Source organism: Oncorhynchus keta, chromosome 1 (assembly GCF_023373465.1).
Source record: "Oncorhynchus keta strain PuntledgeMale-10-30-2019 chromosome 1, Oket_V2, whole genome shotgun sequence".
Taxonomy (NCBI): Eukaryota; Metazoa; Chordata; class Actinopteri; order Salmoniformes; family Salmonidae; genus Oncorhynchus; species Oncorhynchus keta.
Window position 1 is genome coordinate 26,227,654 of NC_068421.1, and position 26,034 is coordinate 26,253,687.

General features: G+C 42.1%; 1 protein-coding gene across 10 annotated transcripts in view; it reads left to right on the top strand.

The window, feature by feature from the left end:
* Window positions 1-5,620: 5,620 nt before the first annotated feature.
* LOC118358938 (phosphatidylinositol-binding clathrin assembly protein-like) overlaps window positions 5,621-26,034 on the top strand; it is a 32,369-nt gene continuing 11,955 nt past the window's right edge. The window contains exons 1-7 of one of the 10 annotated variants that reach the window (XM_052519806.1): window positions 5,621-5,995; window positions 6,170-6,403; window positions 24,162-24,304; window positions 24,593-24,668; window positions 24,829-24,946; window positions 25,361-25,454; window positions 25,710-25,821. In XM_052519806.1, the coding sequence (XP_052375766.1) occupies window positions 6,274-6,403; window positions 24,162-24,304; window positions 24,593-24,668; window positions 24,829-24,946; window positions 25,361-25,454; window positions 25,710-25,821 (673 nt within the window). In that variant the 5' untranslated portion in view covers window positions 5,621-5,995; window positions 6,170-6,273. Of the gene's footprint in view, window positions 6,404-24,161; window positions 24,305-24,592; window positions 24,669-24,828; window positions 24,947-25,360; window positions 25,455-25,709; window positions 25,822-26,034 lie in introns of all 10 variants that reach the window. The other 9 variants (XM_035737273.2, XM_035737440.2, XM_052519811.1 and 6 more) reach the window with 9 other exon arrangements.

Here is a 26,034-nt window from a genome sequence, read left to right on the forward strand (position 1 = left end):
GATCATTTTTAGGGCCTTCCTCTGACACCGCCTGGTATAGATGTCCTGGATTGCAGGATCTTGGCCCCAGTGATGTACTGGGCCGTTGCACTACTTTCTGTAGCGCCTTGTGGTTGGATTTTAGCAGTTACCATACCAAACGGTGATGGCTCTATTTTTCATGGCTCTATTTTCCTCTTCATGACTGTCTTGGTGTGTTCCCTGCCACATCCGACGAGCATCAGAGACGGTGTAGTAGGATTCAATCTTAGTCCTGTACTGACACTTTGCGTGTTTGATGGTTCGTCAGAGGGCATAGCGAGATTTCTTATAAGCGTCCGGATTAGTGTCCCTCTCCTCGAAAGCGTCAGCTCTAGCCTTTAGCTCAGTGCGGATGTTGCCTGTAATCCATGGCTTCTGGTTGGGATATGTACGTACGGACATTGTGGGGACGACGTCGTAGATGCACCTATTGATGAAGCCTGTGACTAATGTGGTATACTCCTCAATGCCATTGGATGAATCACGGCTCTGTGCTAGCAAAACAGTCCTGTAGCTTAGCATCCATGTCATCGGACCAGTTCCGTATCGAATGAGTCACTGGTACTTCCTGCTTGAGTTTTTGCTTGTAAGCAGGATTCAGGAGGATAGAATTATGGTCAGATTTGACAAATGGAGGTTGAGGGAGAGCTTTGTATCCATCTCTATGTGTGGAGTAAAGGTGGTCTCTCGTTGCACGTGACATGCTGGTAGAAATGACGTAAAACAGATGAAAGTTTTCTTGCTTTAAAGTCCCCGGCCGCTAGGAGAGCCACTTCTACAGTGTATAAAGAGCATAGTATGTTAAGGTAGCTTGCAAGATAACATTGGTGTTTGCATTGATTCACGTATGAAGAGCAGTGTGTCATGTTGTAGGCTACTCATGAAATATGTCTGGTGTATTTCCTTCTTAGATCAATACACACTTCATGAGGGAAAATTAAGTCTGAAACAAATGTCAAAGTGGAAATCACAAACTCCAGAAGCCTTTTTAATACACTAAAAGTTTTAAATGTCCTGCATTGCGGGAAAGTTCTCCTGCAACAGGGTGAGCAAGTTAAGATCTGTATGTGTGTATTGTCCTTGTGTGTGTGTTTGTCACATGTATTTTTGTTTGTTTGTTAACACCCCATAATACTGTATGCACCCCAATAGAGCATTAGTGTATTGATAGCAGCCTCCCTCATGTGTCACACTTGGTGCAAGATTGAAGCTAGGCCACAGCTGGTCACAAAGCCTTCAGCACACAATGGGAAAGGGGACCCTGCTATTCATTAGCATGATGAGGCTGGGCTGTAATCAAATATGAAGCACACACAAGAACACAACTGCCATTGAGAACAAATAGGATCAGGTGGCCATGTACACAAAACATGTACAGATGTAGGATCTTAATTTGAGACAGTTTGCTACAGGAAAATAGTCTTTCAGCCACAGGAATTGTGAATTATAATGTGTATTAAAAATGATGGGCATTGTTTGTAGGGGCTGATACATTTTCCTTTAGGGCAAATCAAGTCTGAAATTTTAAAGTGGAAATATCAAACTTTAGAAGCATTTCTAAACCTTTAATACACTAGAATTGTTCATTTCCTGCCGTGCAGGAACATTCTTGGCAACAAAAGAGTGATCATAATAAGTTCCTACATCTATATACAGATCAAATTAAGCTCCTATATATGTATACAGATGTAGAATTTGATCACTTTTGTTGCTGAGAATTCTTCAGGAAATGAAACTTGTAGTGTATTAAGATCCTACATCTATACACATAGTGAAACCATTACCATCTAACACATGCCCTACTTGGCCATGTGTTCAACTTAAGTCATTACTTTTAATAAGAACCATATATTGTTAAGACCACCTTTTAAGGTGTGTGTGTGGGTGAGAGGTTCTTCGTTATTTAGAAATCTTATTTTCAATGTTATGGTTATTACAGCTTATACTGTACATTCCATAATACAAGTATCATAATTTATTTGTATGCTGGAATGAAACGTTTGCCTAGTGAGATTCTGACATGCTTTTACACTGTACCATAGTCTACCCTATGTCCCTGAGGTTCATCCTCTATAGTGTTCTGAAATCTCCAAGGTCACTTAGGTGAGTTGTGAGTTCTGCCAGATATTACAGTCTCTATCAGATCACCTTCTAAAAACAGCCTGGCCAAACAAACACGCAAATCCTACAATCTGAGTTAATCGCAAAACTGGTGAGTTTCAGTGTAATTTGACTCTCCAGCTTTAACATGGACATGGAAACCTAGTCCTCATCCAAAACTGTTCTGCCATTTGATCTTCAGTGAGCAATGTTTCTAAAAAGCCATAACATTCTCCTACCATGGGACTGGGTTTAAATTGGATTTAAAACCCCTTTATATGAGCCTGTCCCATGAGCTTCTCTTATTCAATATACACAAGTGTAGACCTTATCGTGAAATGCTTACTTACTTATGTAGTAGACACAGCAAGAGTTGCTCATTGATAAAAAATACTAAAGAAAACACTCAGGGGGGGACCAAATTCCGCTGGGTCTTGAGTTTTAGGATATAAATTACACTAAACTACTAGGATAAAAGCCTTATGTAGTGTATGCTTACATGAGTGCAATATGTTATGGTAATGTGGGCAGAGCTTTGGGTCACTCTTGAACTTTGACCATGAATAGAAATGTGCAAGGGTCTTATGTTGGGCGAGAACCATGCTGCTAATATTCCCATGTGGGAGAGGAAAACCACAGGATGACATACAGTTGAAGTCAGAAGTTTACATACACTTTAGCCAAATACATTTAAACTCAGTTTATCACAATTCCTGCCATTTAATCCTAGTAAAAATGGCCTGTTTTAGGTCAGTTAGGATCACCACTTTATTGTAGGAATGTGAAATGTCAGAATAATAGGTGAGAGAATGATTTATTTAAGCTTTTATTTCTTTCATCACATTCCCAGTGGGTCATAAGTTTACATACACTCAATTAGTATTTGGTAGCATTGCCTTTAAATTGTTTAACTTGAGTGAAACGTTTTGGGTAGCCTTCCACAAGCTTCCCACAATAAGTTGGATGAATTTTGGCCCATTCCTCCTGACAGAGCCGGTATAACTGAGTCAGGTTTGTAGGCCTCCTTTCTCACACACGCTTTTTCAGCTCTGCCCACACATTTTCTATAGGGTGAGGGCTTTATGATGGCCACTCCAATACCGTGACTTTGTTGCCCTTAAGCCATTTTGCCACAACTTTGGAAGTATGCCTGGGGTCATGGTCCATTAGAAGAACCATTTGCGACCAAGCTTTAACTTCCTGACTGATGTCTTGAGATGTTGCTTCAATATATCCACAGAATTTTCCTACCTCATGAAGCCATCTATTTTGGGAAGTGCACCAGCCACTCCTGCAGTAAAGCACCCCCACAACATGATGCTGCCACCCACGTGCTTCACGGTTGGGATGGTGTTCTTCAGCTTTCAATCCTCCCCCTTTTTCCTCCAAACATAACGATGGTCATTATAGCCAAACAGTTCCATTTTGGTTTCATCAGACCAAAGAACATTTTGCCAAAAGTACGATCTTTGTCCCCATGTGCAGTTGCAAACCGTAGTCTGACTTTTTTTTATGGCGGTTTTGGAGCAGTGGCTTCTTCCTTGCTGAGCAGCCTTTCAGGTTATGTCAATATAGGACTCGTTTTACTGTGGATATAGATACTTTTGTACCTGTTTCCTGCAGCATCTCCTTTGCTGTTGTTCTGGGATTGATTTGCACTTTTCGCACCAAAGTACGTTCATCTCTAGGAGACAGAACGCATCTCCTTCCTGAGCGGTATGATGGCTGCGTGGTCCAATGGTGTTTATACTTGCGTACTATTGTTTGTACATATGAAAGAGGTACCTTCAGGCGTTTGGAAATTTCTCTCAAGGATGAACCAGACTTGTGGAGGTCTACAATTTTTGTATGAGATCTTGGCTGATTTCTTTTGATTTTCTCATGATGTCAAGCAAAGAGGCACTGAGTTTGAAAGTAGGGCTTGAAATACATCCACAGGTACACCTCGAATTGACTCAAATTATGTAAATTAGCCTATCAGAAAGCCATGACATAATTTTCTGGAATTTTCCAAGCTGTTTAAAGGCACAGTCAACTTAGTGTATGTAAACTTCTGACCCACTGGAATTGTGATACAGTGAGTTATAAGTGAAATAATATGTCTGTAAACAATTGTTGGAAAAATGACTTTGTCATGCACAAAGTAGCTGTCCTACCCGACTTGCCAAAACTATAGTTTGTTAGCAATAAATTTGTGGAGTGGTTGAAAAATTAGTTTTAATGACTCCAACCTAAGTGTATGTAAACTTTCGGCTTCAACTGTATTGTTTATGTATGTAACGCAACCCTTTACATAGAGAATAACGAGAGTGTCATAAATACTCAAATAGTCATAAATACTATAAGTAGTCAAATATCAGTCATCCATCTTCATTGAAAATAGAAAAGAAAGGCAAGCAGGATAAGGGAAATGAATAATGGGCTTTATATCCAGCGCAATGAGAATAGAGGAGATAGTGAAGTCATGATGGATGCACCTGCAATAATCTGATGGAATTATAATAAATGAAGAATTTACATAGGCTATTGGACTGTCAAGACAAAATTAAAAAATAAAACATTTGTTGTTCAACACTAGCCCTTTCCTTTCCTTTTAAGGTTCTGTACATTACAGCCTATGTCCCATTTTTATAGAAAACATGTTTTAACCTTTATTTAACTAGGCAAGTCAGTTAAGAACAAATTCTTATTTACGATGACGGTCTACACCGGCTAAACCCGGATGATGCTGGGCCAATTGTGCACCGCCCTATGGGACTCCCAATCATGGCCAGTTGTGATACAGCCTGCCTCATGGGTCAAGGCACTTGACACACAATTGAACTTTTTCCTTACAATGTTGTGATGTATAGGCCTACTTAGAGCCAGAGCCATATTAGAATAAAATATATGGCTCTGGGGCTACTTTGTAATTGAAAAATTATTACAAACAGTTCAAATGAATCTAACTTGAGGTTATCCAACAACTTTAGCAGTCATTTAGTTATCGAAGGGGCTCTAAACTATTTCTATAGACGTAAACTTAATACCTAGAGTGATTCTGATTTTTCACAGTAACTGTACAAACCTTTTTCTTTACAGCCTATGATGAACAGATGAATGGATGTTCATTGTTCAGGGTGGGATGGGGATGAAGGATGTGATCATGTTAGTTGAGAGTTTTGTGGCACTATACTTCCCCTGGTGGTATTTGGAAGTGATAGCACTGAATTGAACCACAGTTTAATTAATAACGGCCATGATGATTCCATCGGCTGCGTTCACACAGACAGCTCAATTCTGATCTTTTTTCACTAATTGGTCTTTTGACCAATCATATCAGCTCTGATAAAGATCTGATGTGATTGGTCAAAAGACCAATTAGTGGAAAAAGATCAGAATCTTGGCTGCTTGTGTGAATGCACTTACAGAGCCTGTGTAGCCTAGGCCTAATCAACACAAACGAGTCAATAGCAGCTTGCAGGGAGTAGGACTTGGACAAATGTTTTGCAAAAAAAGAAGTAACCGTGGGCATATGCCTGTTTAGCAGTTTACCTTGATTTGGAAAATATTATTATATTATTACTGAAAATTGATTAAGGTCTAACTGCTTTGGTCTGGCATATTACATTCCCACTAAAACCACAATCAGTTGTGGACACCTGCACAGAATAGCATTTGATGGATTATGATGTAAAAATCTGATTCCAGGTCGGCATGCTCCGTGTAAACGTCATACATTCTAACATTTCTGAGAACAGAGCAGGCCCGCCATTTCCCTGAATGCGTCTAGTCCTTTAAACCCAGTAGGAGTGGCGATAGGAAGACACACAGAGATCCAGTGAGCGAGAGATCGGGATGAGAAATAGGCAGAGAATGAGTCAGCCTACCAAATGTACAACCGCATCTTTATTTATGAAATACATTTGATCAAAGGCGTTTTTCGGATCAACACTCGATTGAAATAATCAAGTTTTGGATACTTTAGAATTTTGTAGTATAATTTTTCTTCTGCCTCGTCGCCCTGTCTTTTTCTTTAAGTTTTTCCCTTTTCTTTATTTATAAATAGGTGGTGGACTGGAGGTGTCGGCCGTGGAGATTTTATAATTCAATTAATTTGGAACTTTATAGACATTGTGATTTTTCAAATCTTTGTTGCATCAATAAACGAAGATGTCGGGGCAGAGCATTACTGACAGGATAACTGCAGCCCAGCACAGTGTAACTGGATCTGCTGTGTCGAAAACCGTATGCAAGGCCACCACACATGAAATAATGGGTCCGAAAAAGAAACATTTGGATTGTAAGTATCGAAATTATCGAGAGTTTCTGATGTGTCATTCATTAAAACCAGTCGGAGGTCTGCATCTCGTGAGTTATGGCGATGCTGATAAGGCCTGAAGCCTGAGTGGATAGGCTAATGTTATTGCTATGTTAACTCCTGTCAAAATGTAACAAGTATACATTTTAGCAAAACGAGAGCATACAATGAGACCGTTCGTAACATTTAACTGGACGTTAACAGTAATATCAGAATTTTTGATAATTTCGGTGTAGGCCTACTCATCATCACTGTCACATTAGCTAGCTTTCTAGCCGCCTGTTAAGTGGTTTCATTCATTCTGCATAGCTTTAGGCTGCCCTCCCTGACCTAAACAGTTATCATGTATTTATCAGTCATAGTGTATCTTATCTTACAATTTATTGACAAGTTCTCCATGATACAGTACATTTAACGTTTTGGCTATACTAAAATGACCCCCAAAATATATGTTCCAGGGAGTAAATTCAGTAGACCTATTTTATCTATTTACCATAAGAAGAGGGTTTAGCAACCACATTTGAACAGCTCCGCTGTGGAAACTACCTTGTTCATTTGTCAGAGTAGAATACTTTGTCTCATATGTAAGGTGTAGCCTACATTATCATCACTACTAGGTGTGTCTCACTGCTGGGGACCGCACATGTACAGTGCATTTTTGAAAGTATTGACACTTCTTGATTTATTCCACATTTTGTTGTGTGACAGCCTGAATTCAAACTGGATGAAATATATATTTTTCTCTCCCATCTACACATAATACCCAATAATGATTTTTTAAAAATCGAATTAATTGAATATATACAGATATCTCATTTACTTAAGTATTCACACACCTGAGTCAATACATGTTAGAATCACCTTTGGCTGCGATTACAGCTGTGAGTCTTTCTGGGTAAGTCTCTAAGAGCTTTGCACACCTAGATTGTACATTATTTACAATAAAATAAAATAAAGCTCTCAAGTTGGTTGTTCATCATTGCTAGACAGACATTTTAATTTCTTGCTGTAGATTTTCAAGCAGATGTAAGTCAAAACTGTAACTAGGCCAATCAGGAACATTCAATGTCATCTTGGTAAGCAACACCAGTGTATATTTGGCCTTGTGTTTTAGGATATTTTCCTGCTGAAAGGTTGTTTCACCCTTCGTGTCTGTTGGAAACCAGACTGAACCAGGTTTTCCTATAGGATTTTGCCTGTGCTTTAAATAAACTCCCCAGTCCTTGTCAATGAATAGCATACCCATAACATTGTGCAGCCATACTTGAATATATAAATTTGTACTCTGATGTTGTTGGATTTGCCCCAAACATAACCTTTGTATTCAGGACATATCAAATAACATCTTATTTATCACATACGTGTGTTTAGCAGATTTTATTGGGGGTGTAGCGAAATGCTTGTAAAGTAAATTTCTTTGCCACATTGTTTGGTAGTTTTACTTTAGCACAGGGGTGTCACTCATTCCATGGAGGGCCAAGTGTATGCTGGTTTTTGTTTTTTCCTTTAAATTACAACAGACAACCAGGTGAGGGGAGTTCCTTACTAATCAGTGACTATAATTCATCAATCAAGTTAAAGTTAGAGGAAGCCGTGCATTAAACTCTAACTATTTTAAAATCACAATTGGCCTCATGGTGGTTTCCTTACACTCCGGCAACTGAGTTAGGAAGGACGCCAGTATTTTTGTAGTGACTGGGTGTATTGATACACCACGCAAAGTGTCATTTAATAACTTCATGTTCAATTGGATATTCAATGTATTTTTTTATTACCCATCTACCAATAGGTGCCCTTTGCGAGGCATTGGAAAACCTCACTGGTCTTTGTGGATGAATCGACTGAGGGACCTTAATTATCTGTATATGTTGGGTACAGAGAGGAGGTAGTCATGCAAAAATCATGTTAAACACTTATTGCACACAGAGTCCATGCAACTTATTATGTGACCTTTTTTTTACTCTTGAACTTTAGGCTTGCCATAAAGGGGCTGAATACTTATTGACTCAAGACATTTCACCTTTTCATTTTTTATTAATTTGTAAACATTTCTAAGAACATAATTACATTATGGGATATTGTGTGTAGGCCAGTGACACAAAACATTTAATAAATTTTAAATCCATTTAACACAACAATGTAGGAAAAGTCAAGGGGTGTATGTCACTTCGAACTATTGTATGGTCTGTCTCACTCACCTGGTCTCTAGTTACAAAAGTGTAGCAATTGCTCACAGGAAAGGGAAATAGAATGTGTCAGGATGCCCTTTCATTTCAATGGGGTGTTATGCATAATTGAAATTTAAATGGACTGGTATAGTTTGATCAATAATCAATTCATGATTGTGGGTGTTTAAAAAATATATATTTATTTTTTATAACATTTACATTTTACATTTAAGTCATTTAGCAGACGCTCTTATCCAGAGCGACTTACAAATTGGTGCATTCACCTTATGACATCCAGTGGAACAGCCACTTTACAATAGTGCATCTAAATCTTTTAAGGGGGGGGGGGTGAGAAGGATTACTTTATCCTATCCTAGGTATTCCTTAAAGAGGTGGGGTTTCAGGTGTCTCCGGAAGGTGGTGATTGACTCCGCTGTCCTGGCGTCGTGAGGGAGTTTGTTCCACCATTGGGGGGCCAGAGCAGCGAACAGTTTTGACTGGGCTGAGCGGGAACTGTACTTCCTCAGTGGTAGGGAGGCGAGCAGGCCAGAGGTGGATGAACACAGTGCCCTTGTTTGGGTGTAGGGCCTGATCAGAGCCTGGAGGTACTGAGGTGCCGTTCCCCTCACAGCTCCGTAGGCAAGCACCATGGTCTTGTAGCGGATGCGAGCTTCAACTGGAAGCCAGTGGAGAGAGCGGAGGAGCGGGGTGACGTGAGAGAACTTGGGAAGGTTGAACACCAGACGGGCTGCGGCGTTCTGGATGAGTTGTAGGGGTTTAATGGCACAAGCAGGGAGCCCAGCCAACAGCGAGTTGCAGTAATCCAGACGGGAGATGACAAGTGCCTGGATTAGGACCTGCGCCGCTTCCTGTGTGAGGCAGGGTCGTACTCTGCGGATGTTGTAGAGCATGAACCTACAGGAACGGGCCACCGCCTTGATGTTAGTTGAGAACGACAGGGTGTTGTCCAGGATCACGCCAAGGTTCTTAGCGCTCTGGGAGGAGGACACAATGGAGTTGTCAACCGTGATGGCGAGATCATGGAACGGGCAGTCCTTCCCCGGGAGGAAGAGCAGCTCCGTCTTGCCGAGGTTCAGCTTGAGGTGGTGATCCGTCATCCACACTGATATGTCTGCCAGACATGCAGAGATGCGATTCGCCACCTGGTCATCAGAAGGGGGAAAGGAGAAGATTAATTGTGTGTCGTCTGCATAGCAATGATAGGAGAGACCATGTGAGGTTATGACAGAGCCAAGTGACTTGGTGTATAGCGAGAATAGGAGAGGGCCTAGAACAGAGCCCTGGGGGACACCAGTGGTGAGAGCGCGTGGTGAGGAGACAGATTCTCGCCACGCCACCTGGTAGGAGCGACCTGTCAGGTAGGACGCAATCCAAGCGTGGGCCGCGCCGGAGATGCCCAACTCGGAGAGGGTGGAGAGGAGGATCTGATGGTTCACAGTATCGAAGGCAGCCGATAGGTCTAGAAGGATGAGAGCAGAGGAGAGAGAGTTAGCTTTAGCAGTGCGGAGCGCCTCCGTGATACAGAGAAGAGCAGTCTCAGTTGAATGACTAGTCTTGAAACCTGACTGATTTGGATCAAGAAGGTCATTCTGAGAGAGATAGCGGGAGAGCTGGCCAAGGACGGCACGTTCAAGAGTTTTGGAGAGAAAAGAAAGAAGGGATACTGGTCTGTAGTTGTTGACATCGGAGGGATCGAGTGTAGGTTTTTTCAGAAGGGGTGCAACTCTCGCTCTCTTGAAGATGGAAGGGACGTAGCCAGCGGTCAGGGATGAGTTGATGAGCGAGGTGAGGTAAGGGAAGGTCTCCGGAAATGGTCTGGAGAAGAGGGGAGGGGATAGGGTCAAGCGGGCAGGTTGTTGGGCGGCCGGGCGTCACAAGACGCAAGATTTCATCTGGAGAGAGAGGGGAGAAAGAGGTCAGAGCACAGGGTAGGGCAGTGTGAGCAGAACCAGCGGTGTCGTTTGACTTAGCAAACAAGGATCGGATGTCGTCGACCTTCTTTTCAAAATGGTTGACGAAGTCATCTGCAGAGAGGGAGGAGGGGGGGGAGGATTTAGGAGGGAGGAGAAGGTGGCAAAGAGCTTCCTAGGGTTAGAGGCAGATGCTTGGAATTTAGAGTGGTAGAAAGTGGCTTTAGCAGCAGAGACAGAGGAGGAAAATGTAGAGAGGAGGGAGTGAAAGGATGCCAGGTCCGCAGGGAGGCGAGTTTTCCTCCATTTCCGCTCGGCTGCCCGGAGCCCTGTTCTGTGAGCTCGCAATGAGTCGTCGAGCCACGGAGCGGGAGGGGAGGACCGAGCCGGCCTGGAGGATAGGGGACATAGAGAGTCAAAGGATGCAGAAAGGGAGGAGAGGAGGGTTGAGGAGGCAGAATCAGGAGATAGGTTGGAGAAGGTTTGAGCAGAGGGAAGAGATGATAGGATGGAAGAGGAGAGAGTAGCGGGAGAGAGAGAGCGAAGGTTGGGACGGCGCGATACCATCCGTGTAGGGGCAGTGTGGGAAGTGTTGGATGAGAGCGAGAGGGAAAAGGATACAAGGTAGTGGTCGGAGACTTGGAGGGGAGTTGCAATGAGGTTAGTGGAAGAACAGCATCTAGTAAAGATGAGGTTGAGCGTATTGCCTGCCTTGTGAGTAGGGGGGAAGGTGAGAGGGTGAGGTCAAAGAGGAGAGGAGTGGAAAGAAGGAGGCAGAGAGGAATGAGTCAAAGGTAGACGTGGGGAGGTTAAAGTCGCCCAGAACTGTGAGAGGTGAGCCGTCCTCAGGAAAGGAGCTTATCAAGGCATCAAGCTCATTGATGAACTCTCCGAGGGGACCTGGAGGGCGATAAATGATAAGGATGTTAAGCTTGAAAGGGCTGATAACTGTGACAGCATGGAATTCAAAGGAGGCGATAGACAGATGGGTAAGGGGAGAAAGAGAGAATGACCACTTGGGAGAGATGAGGATCCCGGTGCCACCACCCCGCTGACCAGAAGCTCTCGGGGTGTGCGAGAACACGAAGAGAGAGCAGTAGGAGTAGCAGTGTTATCTGTGGTGATCCATGTTTCCGTCAGTGCCAAGAAGTCGAGGGACTGGAGGGAGGCATAGGCTGAGATGAACTCTGCCTTGTTGGCCGCAGATCGGCAGTTCCAGAGGCTACCGGAGACCTGGAACTCCACGTGGGTCGTGCGCGCTGGGACCACCAGATTAGGGTGGCCGCGGCCACACGGTGTGGAGCGTTTGTATGGTCTGTGCAGAGAGGAGAGAACAGGGATAGACAGACACATAGTTGACAGGCTACAGAAGAGGCTACGCTAATGCAAGGAGATTGGAATGACAAGTGGACTACACGTCTCAAATGTTCAGAAAGTTAAGCTTACGTAGCAAGAATCTTATTGACTAAAATGATTAAAATGATACAGTACTGCTGAAGTAGGCTAGCTGGCAGTGGCTGCGTTGTTGACTTTGTAGGCTAGCTGGCAGTGGCTGCGTTGTTGACACTACACTAATCAAGTCGTTCCGTTGAGTGTGTGTTGTACACTCATAGTTTTAAAATTGTTTTCTCAATATTGGTTGGTAGGCCTATCCCTTTGCAATATTTGCTCAATCAGAAAATCAGAAGTCAAGAAGCCAACTGTAGTCCTAGCCAAAGCTGTGCTTGCACTTGAGGTCTGAATGGTTTGGCTGTCTGTGTAGCAGAGCTGCCTGGTTACTTGCCAGTGGAGTAATAGTTATTTGGTACAGAGAGCTCTTTATGGCAGTCGGGGCCAGGCACAAGGATTTTCCTCTGGACTCCAGTAGTCGAATTTAATCAGATTGTAATACACAATTAAATGGTATATACTTTCTCAAATTTTGAGCAGCTGAAGCACAAACCACACAGACAACTGGTGAGTGTAATTGTATTCAACATTCTGGCTTGTAAGGAACATTTTCACAGGCATTAGTTTCAGGCTGTATATACCAATTAATTGTAAATTACAGCCTGCTTAATCAGACGAGCTATATATATATTTGTGTTAAGGTTGTAAATGACTATTGTAGCTGAAAACGGCAGATTTAAAAATATATATCTACATAGGTGTATAGAGGCCCATTATCAGCAACTATCTACTAACTACTATTAGAAAACCCTTTTGCAATTATGTTAGCACATCTGAAAACTGTTGTGCTGATTTAAAGAAACAATAACAGGCCTTCTTTAGACTCCTTAAGTATCTAGAGCATCAGCATTTGTGGGTTCGATTTAGGCTCCAAATGGCCAAAAACAAATAACTTCCTTCTGAAACTCGTCAGTCTGTTCTTGTTCTGAGAAATGAAGACTATTCCATGTGAGAAAATGACAAACTGAAGATCTCATACAACACTGTGTATTACTCCCTTCACAGAACAGCGCAAACGGACTCTAACCAGAATAGGAAAAAAAATCAGACAGTGTCACCTGCAAAGCACCATCACACCTCCTCCTCCATGCTTCATGGTGGGAACCATACATGCTGAGATTATCCGTTCACCTACTCTGCGTCTCACAAAGACACGGCGGTTGGAACCAAAAATCTCATCAGACCAGACCAAATCAGACCAAACGACAGATTTCCACCGGTCTCATGTCCATTGCTTGTGTTTCTTGGCCCAAGCAAGTCTCTTCTTATTGGTGTCCTTTAGTAGTGGTTTCTTTGCAGCTATTCAACCATGAATGCCTGATTCATGCAGTCTCATATCAACAGTTGATGTTGAGATGTGTCTGTTACTTGAACTCTGAAGCATTTATTTGGCCTGTAATAGGAGATGCAGGTAACTCTAATAAACGTATCTTCTGCAGCAGAGAACATTTCCTGGATTGACTGACCTTCATGTCTTAAAGTAATGATGGACTGTAATTTTTCTTTGCTTATTCAAGCTGTTTCTACCATAATATGGGCTTGGTCTTTTACCAAATAGGGTTGTCTTCTGTATACCACCTTTACCTTGTCACAACACAACTGATTGGCTCAAACACATTAAGAAATTCCACAAATTAACTTTTAACAAGGCCTTACAAGGCCTTACTACCTTCTGAAGCGGGTTGAGAGAATGCCAAGAGTGTCTAAAGGGTGGCTACTTTGAAGAATCTCATATAAAAATATTTTGATTTGTTAAACTTTTTTTGTGGGGAGGGGGGGGGGGGTTACTACACTGCTCAAAAAAATAAAGGGAACACTTAAACAACACAATGTAACTCCAAGTCAATCACACTTCTGTGAAATCAAACTGTCCACTTAGGAAGCAACACTGATTGACAATAAATGTCACATGCTGTTGTGCAAATGGAATAGACAACAGGTGGAAATGATAGGCAATTAGCAAGACACCCCCAATAAATGAGTGGTTCTGCAGGTGGTGACTACAGACCACTTCTCAGTTCCTATGCTTCCTGGCTGATGTTTTGGTCACTTTTGAATGCTGGCGGTGCTTTCACTCTAGTGTTAATATGCGACGGAGTCTACAACCCACACAAGTGGCTCAGGTAGTGCAGCTCATCCAGGATGACACATCAATGCGAGGTGTGGCAAGAAGGTTTGCTGTGTCTGTCAGCGTAGTGTCCAGAGCATGGAGGCGCTACCAGGAGACAGGCCAGTACATCAGGAGACGTGGAGGAGGCCGTAGGAGGGCAACAACCCAGCAGCAGGACCGCTAACTCCGCCTTTGTGCAAGGAGGAGCACTGCCAGAGCCCTGCAAAATGACCTCCAGCAGGCCACAAATGTGCATGTGTCTGCTCAAACGGTCAGAAACAGACTCTATGAGGGTGGTATGAGGGCCTGACGTCCACAGGTGGGATTTGTGCTTACAGCCCAACACCGTGCAGGACGTTTGGCATTTCCCAGAGAACACCAAGATTAGCAAATTCGCCACTGGTGCCCTGTGCTCTTCACAGATGAAAGCAGGTTCACACTGAGCACATGTGACAGTATGGAGACGCGGTGGAGAATGTTATGCTGCCTGCAACATCCTTCAGCATGACTGTTTTGGAGGTGGGGGGCCGCACAGCCCTCCATGTGCTCGCCAGAGGTAGCCTGACTGCCATTAGGTACATAGATGAGATCCTCAGACCCCTTGTGAGACCATATGCTTGTGCGGTTGGCCCTGGGTTCCTCCTAATGCAAGACAATGTTATGGACTGGCCCGTCCGTTCCCCAGACCTGAATCCAATTGAGCACATCTGGGACATCATGTCTCGCTCTATCCACCAACGCCGCCACGTTGCACCACAGACTGTCCAGGAGTTGGCGGATGCTTTAGTCCAGGTCTGGGAGGAGATCCCTCAGGAGACCATCCGCCACCTCATCAGGAGCCAGGCGTTGTAGGGAGGTCATACAGGCACGTGGAGGCCACACACACTACTGAGCCTCATTTTGACTTATTTTAAGGACATTACATCAAAGTTGGATCAGCCTGTAATGTGGTTTTCCACTTTAATTTTGAGTGTGACTCCAAATCCAGACCTCCATGGGTTGATACATTTGATTTCCATTGATCATTTTTGTGTGATTTTGTTGTCAGGACATTCAACTATGTAAAGAAAAAAGTATTTAATAAAAGTATTTAATTCAGGTCTTTTTTACCTATATTTAACTAGGCAAGTCAGTTAAGAACAAATTCTTATTTTCAATGACAGCCTAGGAAGTGGGTTAACTGCCTGTTCAGGGGCAGAAAGACAGATTTGTTCCTTGTCAGCTCAGGGGTTTGAACTTGCAACCTTCTGGTTACTAGTCCAACGCTCTAACCACTAGGCTACCCTGCCACCCCATCTAGGCTGTGTTATTTTAGTGTTCCCTTTATTTTTGTTGAGCAGTGTATATGATTCCTTATGTTATTTCATAGTTTTGATGTCTTCACTATTCTACAATGTAGCACATAGTAAAAATAAAGAAACCCTTGAATGAGTAGTTGTGTGCAAACTTTTGACTGATTTTATATATATATATATTAGTACCAGTCATAAAGTATGGACACACCTCCTCATTCAAGGGTTTCTTTATTTTGACTATGTTCTACATTGTAGAATAGTGAAGACATCAAAACTATGAAACATAATATGATTCCATATCGTGTGTGTGTGTGTATTAATACATACGTGTGTGTGTGTGTGTGTGTGTGTGTGTGTGTGTGTGTGTGTGTGTGTTACACAGTACCTTTGGAAAGTATTCAGACCCCTTGACTTTTTCACATTTCTCTACGTTAGCCTTATTCTAAAATGGATTAAATAAAAAATATTCAGCAATCTATACACAATACCCCATAATGACAAAGTGTAAAGTTTTTTTTGCATATTTAGCAAATGTATTAAAAACATACCTCATCAGACCTTTTGCTTATGAGCTCAGGTGCATCCTGTTTCCATTGCTCATCCTTGATGTTTCTACAACTTGATTGGAGTCCGCCAGTGGTACATTCAATTGATTGGACATGATTTGCAAAGGCACACACCTGTCAATATATGGTCCCACAGTTGACCGTGCATGTCAGAGCAAAACCCAAGCCATGAGGACAAAGGAATTGTCCGTAGAGCTCCGAGACAGGATTGTGTCGAGGCACAGATCTGGAGAAGGGTACCAAAACATTTCTGCAGCATTGAAGGTCCCCAAGAACACAGTTGCCTCCATCATTCTTAAATGGAAGAAGTTTGGAACCATCAAGACTCTTACTAGAGTTGGCTGCCCAGCCAACTTGAGTAATTGGAAGGGCCTTGGTCAGGAAGGTGACCAAGAAACTCATTCGTATATCTTTGTGTAAATATTCTTTATCCCTCTACACTTGTGTGTGTATAAGGTAGTAGTTTTGGAATTGTTAGGTTAGATTACTAGTTGGTTATTACTGCATTGTCGGAACTAGAAGCACAAGCATTTCGCTACACTCGCTACGCTCATGTACAGTGAGGCAAAAAAGTATTTAGTCAGCCACCAATTGTGCAAGTTCTCCCACTTAAAAAGATGAGAGAGGCCTGTAATTGTCATCATATGTACACTTCAACTATGACAGACAAAATGAGAAGAAAAATCCAGAAAATCACATTGTAGGATTTTTTAATGAATGAATTTGCAAATTATGGTGGAAAATAAGTATTTGGTCACCTACAAACAAGCAAGATTTCTGGCTCTCACAGACCTGTAACTTCTTCTTTAAGAGGCTCCTCTGTCCTCCACTCGTTACCTGTATTAATGGCACCTGTTTGAACTTGTTATCAGTATAAAAGACACAACCTCAAACAGTCACACTCCAAACTCCACTATGGCCAAGACCAAAGAGCTGTCAAAGGTCACCAGAAACAAAATTGTAGACCTGCACCAGGCTGGGAAGACTGAATCTGCAATAGGTAAGCAGCTTGGTTTTGAAGAAATCAACTGTGGGAGCAATTATTAGGAAATGGAAGACATACAAGACCACTGATAATCTCCCTCGATCTGGGGCTCCATGCAAGATCTCACCCCGTGGGGTCAAAATGATCATAAGAACGGTCAGCTAAAATCTCAGAACCACACGGGGGGACCTAGTGAATGACCTGCAGAGAGCTGGGACCAAAGTAACAAAGCCTACCATCAGTAACACACTACGCCGCCAGGGACTCAAATCCTGCAGTGCAAGACGTGTCCCCCTGCTTAAGCCAGTACATGTCCAGGTCCGTCTGAAGTTTGCTAGAGAGCATTTGGATGATCCAGAAGAAGATTGGGAGAATGTCATATAGTCAGATGAAACCAAAATAGAACTTTTTGGTAAAAACTCAACTTGTCGTGTTTGGAGGACAAAGAATGCTGAGTTGCATCAAAAGAACACCATACCTACTGTGAAGCATGGGGGTGGAAACATCATGCTTTGGGGCTGTTTTTCTGCAAAGGGACCAGGAAGACTGATCCGTGTAAAGGAAAGAATGAATGGGGCCATGTATCGTGAGATTTTGAGTGAAAACCTCCTTCCATCAGCAAGGGCATTGCAGATGAAACATGTCTGGGTCTTTCAGTATGACAATGATCCCAAACACACCACCTGGGCAACGAAGGAGTGGCTTCGTAAAAAGCATTTCAAGGTCCTGGAGTGGCCTAGCCAGTCTCCAGATCTCAACCCCATAGAAAATCTTTGGAGGGAGTTGAAAGTCTGTTTTGCCCAGCAACAGCCCCAAAACATCCCTGCTCTAGAGGAGATCTGCATGGAGGAATGGGCCAAAATACCAGCAACAGTGTGTGAAAACCTTGTGGAGACTTACAGAAAACATTTGACCTCTGTCATTACCAACAAAGGGTATATAACAAAGGGTTGAGAATCTTTTGTTATTGACCAAATACTTATTTTCTACCATAATTTGCAAATAATTTCTTTAAAAAGCCTACAATGTGATTTTCTGGATTCTTTTCCTCATTTTGTCTGTCATAGTTGAAGTGTACCTATGATGAAAATTACAGGCCTCTCATCTTTTTAAGTGGGAGAACTTGCACAATTGGTGGCTGACTAAATACTTTTTTGCCCCACTGTATGTGACAAATAAATTTGATTTTGTTTTGATTTTTTTATTTGAATCCGATGGTCACTGACAGGTTCCTTTATGGACATGGGAGAACATTCCAGAAGGACAACCTTCTCTGCAGCACTCCATCAATCAGGCCTTTATGGTAGAGTGGCCAGACGGAAACCACGCCTCATCAAAAGGCACATGACAGCCCGCTTGAAGTTAGCCAAAAGGCACCGAAAAGACTCTCAGACCATGAGAAACCAAGATTGAAATCTCTGGCCTGAATGCCAAGCTTCATGTCTGGAGGAAACCTGGCACCATCCCTCCGGTGAAGCATGGTGGTGGCAGCATCATGCTGTTGGGATGTTTTTCAGCGGCAGGGACTGGGAAACTAGTCAGGATCAAGGCAAAGATGAACGGAGCAAAGTACAGAGAGATCCTTGATGAAAACCTGCTCAGGACTTCTGACCGGGGCAAAGGTTCAACTTACAACAGGACAACACAGGAGTGGCTTCGGTACAAGTCTCTGAATGTCCGTAAGTGGTCCAGCCAGAGCCCGGACTTGAACCCGATCGAATATCTCTGGAGAGACCTGAATATAGCTGTGCAGCAACGCTCCCCATCCAACCTGACAGAGCTTGAGGATATGCAGAGAAGAATGGGAGAAACTCCCCAAATACAGGTGTGCCAAGCTTGTAGTGTCATACCCAAGAAGACTCGATGCTGTAATTGCTGCCAAAGGTCCTTCAACAAAGTACTGAGTAAAGGGTCTGAATACTTATGTAAATGTAATATTTCAGTTTTTATTTGTAAGATTATAACTTTTTTGCTTCGTCCCCCCCCTCAATCTACACACAATACCCCATAATGACAATGTAATTCATTTTAGAATAAGGCTGTAAGGTAACAGAATGTGGAAAAAGTAATGGGGTCTGAATATTTTCCGAAGGCACTGTCTTTTAAAAAAAAAGATCCTTGATGGCAGCGTCAAACCTTTTTAATCTGTGTGACCATCTTTAGAAATGCTATTCGTCACAAAGATGCAAAAGTAACAGTGAATGCAACTAAGGACCTCTCCATTTAATTCACTCTCATTTTAATACATTTAATTATATACTGAACAGAAATATGAACGCAACAATTTCAATGATTTTACTGAGTTACAGTTAATTTCAGGAAATCAGTCAAATGAAATAAATGTGTTAGGCCCTTATCTATGGATTTCACATGATTGGGCAGGGGTGCAAACATGTGTGGGTCTGGGAGGGAATAGGCCCACCCACCTGGGGGCCAGGCCCACCCATTAGGGAGCAAAGCCCAACGAATCAGAATTAGTTTTTCCTCTCAAGGCTTTATTACAGCCAGAAATACTCCTCAGTTTCATCAGCCGTCTGGGTGGCTGGTCTCTGACGATCCGGCAGGTGAAGAAGCTGGATGTGGAGTTTGTGGGCTGGCGTGGTTAAACGTGATCTGCGGTTGTGAGGCCGGTTGGACATACTGCCAAATTCTCTAAAACGACATTGAAGGCGGATTACGGTAGAGAAATGAACATTAAATTATTTGGCAACAGCTCTGTTGGACATTCCTGCAGTTAGCATGCCAATTTGCATGCTTCCTCAACTTAAGACATCTGTGGCATTGTGTTGTAACAGAACTGCACATTTTAAAGTGGCCTTTTTTTGCCCCCAGCACAAGGTGTACTTGTGTAATGATAATGCAGTTTAATCAGCTTCTTAATATGCCACACCTGTCAGGTAGATGGATTATCTTGGCAATGGATAAATGCTCACTAACAGGGATGTAAACAAATTTGTGCACAACATTTGAGAGAAACAAGCTTTTTGTGCACATGGAAAATGTCTGATTTTTTTATTTCAGTTTAAGAAACATGGGACCAACACTTTACATGTTGTTTTGTATATTTTTTTTATTCAGTATATGTGTTTCAATTTCAAGCATGTTATAGTTCTGCAAGCAGGTTATGCATAATAGGTTACCGTACAAATGTAATTTTAATTGTGATTATGGGAGCATATTGCATGACGCCACAGGTACAATGATGTGGAGGTTATTGGTTCAGACCCCTACTGAAGCATGTAGTAGGCTAGCTACATACTTTATTTATTTTCCTAAATTATTTTGGGAGACATTGGCCTTTGGAACGACTGGAAAACTGTGAAACCAAGGTGATCACTGGTCACTTAATCTGAAAGTGTCCACTTTTAATCACTTTTTAATCCTATGGACTATCTATGCTAAAGTTGTGAATTGATTCAGCCAGCCTGTTGTTTCACACCTATTAGTTGAGTTTAGGACTACAGTACTCTCCTGCGGTACAGGAGTCTTGACCTAACAGTATGAGGGAAAGTTGCCCCTCCCAGTCTTCACTGAATAATCAGCTAGCCATGCTAACTGCTGCCCTGGAAGGTTATACTGTCCTACTTAGACTCCTGAAAACATGAGAATATAGGCCAGAAAGCCAGGCCTGGTTGTTAGACTGACGATCTGTTCATCATTCAGTCTGACTCTGAATGAGAATGGGTAAGCACAGGTTTGACTGGCATCTCCCATTCTCTACATCAGAGCTCCAGCCCTGTTCCTGGAGAACTACTGTCCTGTAGGTTTTTACTCCAACCCTAATTTAGTGCACCTGATTCTAATAATTAGCTGGTTGATAGATTTATGTTATCATTTATGTTATTTGTCACGTGTAGACCTTACAGTGAAATGATTACTTACGAGCCCTTAACCAACAATGCAGTTTTTAGAAAATACCCCTCCAACCCCCCCCAACAATAGCGGGGCTACTGTATATTAAGAGGTCGACCGAGTAGGATTTTTCAACGCCGATACCGATTATTGAAGGACCAAAAACCGGATACCGATTAATCGGATGATTTTTATTTCATTTTTTAAAATGTATTTGTAATAATGACAATTACAACAATACTGAATTAACACTTATTTTAACTTAATATAATACATCAATAAAATCAATTTAGCCTCAAATAAAATGAAACATGTTCAATTTGGTTTAAATAATGCAAAAACAAAGTGTCGGAGAAGAAAGTAAAAGTGCAATATGTGCCATGTAAAAAAGCTAACGTTTAAGTTCCTTGCGCAGAATATGAGAACATATGAAAGCTGGTGGTTCCTTTTACCAGGAGTCTTCAATAATCCCAGGTAAGAAGTTTTAGGTTGTAGAAATTATAGGACAATTTCTCTCTATACGATTTGTATTTCATATACCTTTGACTATTGGATGTTCTTATAGGCACTTTAGAATTGCCAGTGTAACAGTATAGCTTCTGTCTCTTTCCTCGCCTCTACCTGGGCTCGAACCAGGAACACATCAACAACAGCTACTCTCGAAGCAGCGTTACCCATGCAGAGCAAGGGGAACAACCACTCCAAGTCTCAGAGCGAGTGACGTTTGAAACGCTATTAGCGCGCACCACGCTAACTAGCTAGCCTTTTCACATCGGTTACACCAGCCTAATCTTGGGAGTTGATAGGCTTGAAGTCATAAACAGCTCAATGCTTGAAGCACAGCGACGAGCTGCTGACAAAACGCACGAAAGTGCTGTTTGAATTAATGCTTACGAGCCTGCTGGTGCCTACCATTGCTCAGTCAGACTGCTCTATCTAATCATAGACTTAATTATAACATAACACACAGAAATACGAGCCTTATGTCATTAATATGGTCGAATCCGGAAACTATCATCTCGATAACAAGACGTTTATTCTTTCAGTGAAATACGGAATCGAAACGAATACGCACCGCATGGATTATATGCAATGCAGGACACGCTAGTAATATCATCAACCATGTGTAGTTAACTAGTGATTATGATTGATTGTTTTTTATAAGATAAGTTTAATGCTAGCTAGCAACTTAACTTGGCTTCTTACTGCATTCGCTTAACAGGCAGTCTCCTCGTGGAGTGCAATGTAATCAGGTGGTTAGAGCGTTGGACTAGTTAACTGTAAGGTTGCAAGATTGAATCCCTGAGCTGACAAGGTACAAATCTGTCATTCTGCCCATGAACAAGGCAGTTAACCCACCGTTCCTAGGCCGTCATTAAAAATAAGAATGTGTTCTTAACTAACTTGCCTAGTTAAATAAAGGATAAATAAAGGTGTAAAAAAATAGGCCAAATCGGTGTCCAAAAATACCGATTTCCAATTGTTATGAAAACTTGAAACTCGGCCATTTCGATTAATCGGTCGACCTCCAGTATGAACGTACAGTCACTGTGGGGACGACGTCCTCTGCACTTATTGATAAAGCCATTGTCTTATGTGGTGTACTCCTCAATGCCATTGGAAGAATCCCGGAACATATTCCAGTCTGCTAGCAAAACAGTCCTTCCTGCTTTAATTTTAGCTTGTAAGCAGGAATCAGTAGGATAGCATTATGGTCAGATTCCCCAAATAAAGGAGGCCGAGGGAGAGCTTTGTACACATCTCTGTGTGTGGAGCAAAGGTGGTCTAGAATTTTTTTCCTCTGTTTGCAAACATGCTGACAGAAATTAGGTAAAACTGATTTAAGTTTCCCTGCATTAAAGTCCCCGGCTACTCGGAGCGCTGCCTCTGGATGAGCGTTTTCCTGTTTGCTTATAGCAGTATACAGCTCACTGAGTGCGGTTTTAGTGCCAGCATCGGTCTGTGGTGGTATGTAGACAGCTACGAAAAATACAGATGGAAACTCGAGGTAGATAGTGTGGTCTACAGCGTATCATGAGATACTCTACCTCAGGCGAGCAAAACCTTGAGCGTTAGATATTGTGCACCAGCTGTTGTTTACACATATGCATAGGCCCCCGCCCCGTGTCTTACCAGAGGCTGCTGTTCTATCCTGCCGATGGAGTGTATAACCCGCCAGCTGCATGTTCTTAATGTCGTCGTTCAGCCACGACTCAGTGAAACATAAGATATTACAGTTTTTAATGTCCCGTTGGTAGGATATACGTGTTTTCAGTTTGTCCCATTTATTTTCTAGCGATTGAACGTTAGCTGGCAGGACGAAAGGCAAAGGCAGATTAGCCTCTCATCGCCTGATCCTCACAAGGCACCCTGATCTTTTTCCACAAAATCTCAGTTTCCTTATCCAGCCAGTGACAGGGATCTGGGCCTGGTCGGGTGTCTGTAGTATATCTCTCCCGTCCGACTCATTGAAGAAAAACTTTGTCTAATCTAAGTAATCGCAGTTCTGATGTCCAGAAGCTCTTTTCGGTCATAAGAGACGGTAGCAGGAACATTATGTACAAAATAAGTTACGAACAATGTGAGAAAAAAAAAATGAAAAAAATAGCATGGTTGGTTAAGAGCTGATAAGATTGTCGTGTCTGTGTGCCCAAATAGTGGACATATCAAATAGCAAACTTACACAAATGGTTTAGAATCCATTTTCTTCTTAAAAAATGTTATATTGTGAAGAGAAAATAAGCTTAAAAGGAACTTAGCCTAGTAGCTGACTTGAACTGGTTCATGGGGCTTATTAGAGTAGAGCTTTAGGCCAACTGAGGCTATAGACGAGTGGAGAGAACTGGTGGCGAAAGGAGCTACTAGTACTTAAGATATTTGACCAAAAATATATTGTTCGATTTAAAGATGAAAGCCTGATGAATATGTCACCATCTATTGAACTTCAGTAGACCCTCTTGAGGAATTGCCATGGCAAAGAAATTAAAGTGAGAGGCAGCCTGTAGTACCGTAGCATAGTAATTAAGTGTCTTGAGTATAGTTAAGCAATTAGCAAGACCTTGAATTAAAGCTAATTGAATGAGATTGCAGTTAAGGGGAAAGTGCCCGTGTCTGTTTGCACAGATTTAAAAACAATGTCTTTCATAGACTATTAACTGACTTGAACCCCAAATTCAACTCCCCATAGGGGAAATGCCTTGTATCCAAAGTTGTTTTAACCTCTACTGGCCACTACTGTTGCTACCTGACAATCAATTATCCATGGTCTTCGTAGACATCGAGCAATCGCTAACATGTCTGTCTGTCTGTCTGTCTGTCTGTCTGTCTGTCTGTCTGTCTGTCTGTCTGTCTGTCTGTCTGTCTGTCTGTCTGTCTCGTCCTTAGACCTGATCCATTGCACCAATGAGATGAACGTAAACATTCCCCAGCTGGCTGACTCACTGTTTGAAAGGACCACCAGCACAAGCTGGGTGGTGGTCTTCAAGTCGCTCATCGCCACACACCACCTCATGGTCTACGGTAATGAGGTGAGCTGAGCTTACAATCACCACTCTCTACAGTCTTGTCTATGGCTACATTCACCACTCATTACATTATTGTCTGTAATATATATTATTTCTATAATAGCAATGCTACGTTTTCAGTTCAGACATTAAGACAATCAATTGCTAACCATGGAATTTCTAGGTTTATATCATAATCAATATTTTTTATAAAAATCTGGAAATTACTCTGGTGTGCCGGTCCTATTCTATTTCTGTAGATCAATGGAAATTAAGAACACGTTTTGATACCCCTCTTTTTCTTTGATACAGCGTTTTGTCCAGTACTTGGCTTCAAGGAACACATTATTCAACCTCAGTAATTTTTTGGACAAAAGTGGTTTACAAGGTAAAGTATGAGTACTTGGCTCTCAACTGCTGTTTTCAAGCTCATCCTTAACTGTTAGTGACAAATACTTATAAGCTGAAACAATATAACTTATGAACGACTATAGCATGATTCTCATGTAGGTTTTCATGACAAATGTAAGATTTATATCACTTCTCAGGTCTCTCTCTCCCAGGCTACGATATGTCCACATTTATCCGGAGGTACAGTCGATATCTGAATGAGAAGGCTGTGTCATACAGACAGGTTGCATTTGACTTCACTAAAGTAAAGCGAGGGTAAGAAATTCCCAACATATCAACAAAAGAAAGTGGTATGTTTGTTTTTGACTGACCCTCTCCTTACGTGAATGTATGTCTATGAAGTTATAAAGGCTCAAATAATTTCTTACAATAAACACTTTCTCCTTGCAGAGTTGCCCGCAGGTGTAAAAATAATTATGACAGCTCAAATATTTAGTTTAGAAGAGAACAAGATTTCTGTCAGTTTTAATGACAGAATGTCATTTTTTTCAAAATTGTTCAATGCTTTTTATATCCCATGAAGTAATCACAGGGGTATTTCTGTAACTCTGGGAAAGATTTGTTAACATGCAGTAGAAATTGCCTGGCTGCGGCAATTTCACTGATTCCCTCCCTCTCTGACCTTTGTGCTTCTAACACCTATCTAACACTACACACACATCTCAACAGGGTGGATGGGGTGATGAGGACCATGAATACAGAGAAGCTACTGAAGACCATCCCTATCATACAAAACCAGATGGACGCCCTCCTCGACTTCAATGTGAGTCTGAGGTCAACCTCACCAGAACTGTGCTGCTCAGGTCCTGTAATATGTACTGTAATATGAGAAGGTTCCTGGGGCTAACAGATTGTCAGGCATACTGATTACTGAATGAACAGTGCTGAAACCAGAGATGGACACATTCCTCCACACTGACCTGCTCTTTAATTGTTTGTCAGCGAAGCCAAAGTCATTATTGTGTGTTAAAAGGGCAACTTATGGCTTATGTGAAACTGAATGATGTGTCTCCTTCAGGTTAATGCCAATGAGCTCACAAACGGAGTGATCAATGCAGGGTTCATGCTCCTCTTCAAAGATTCCATTAGGCTTTTTGCTGCATATAACGAAGGCATCATCAACCTGCTGGGTAAAACCTCAACTCCAACTGTATTTTCTTCACTAGTTTCTAATCAATACCCTTTCAAAATGTTTAGTCTGGAGATCCTTGTACTGTAGATCTTTTGATATGTACAGTACTACATTTTACTAATGGAGACGAGATTCTCTACAGAATTTATCCCTAGTGTGTCTACAGACTTTCAGAGTTAATGCCTGTTGATTTTTTAATTTTAATTTTACC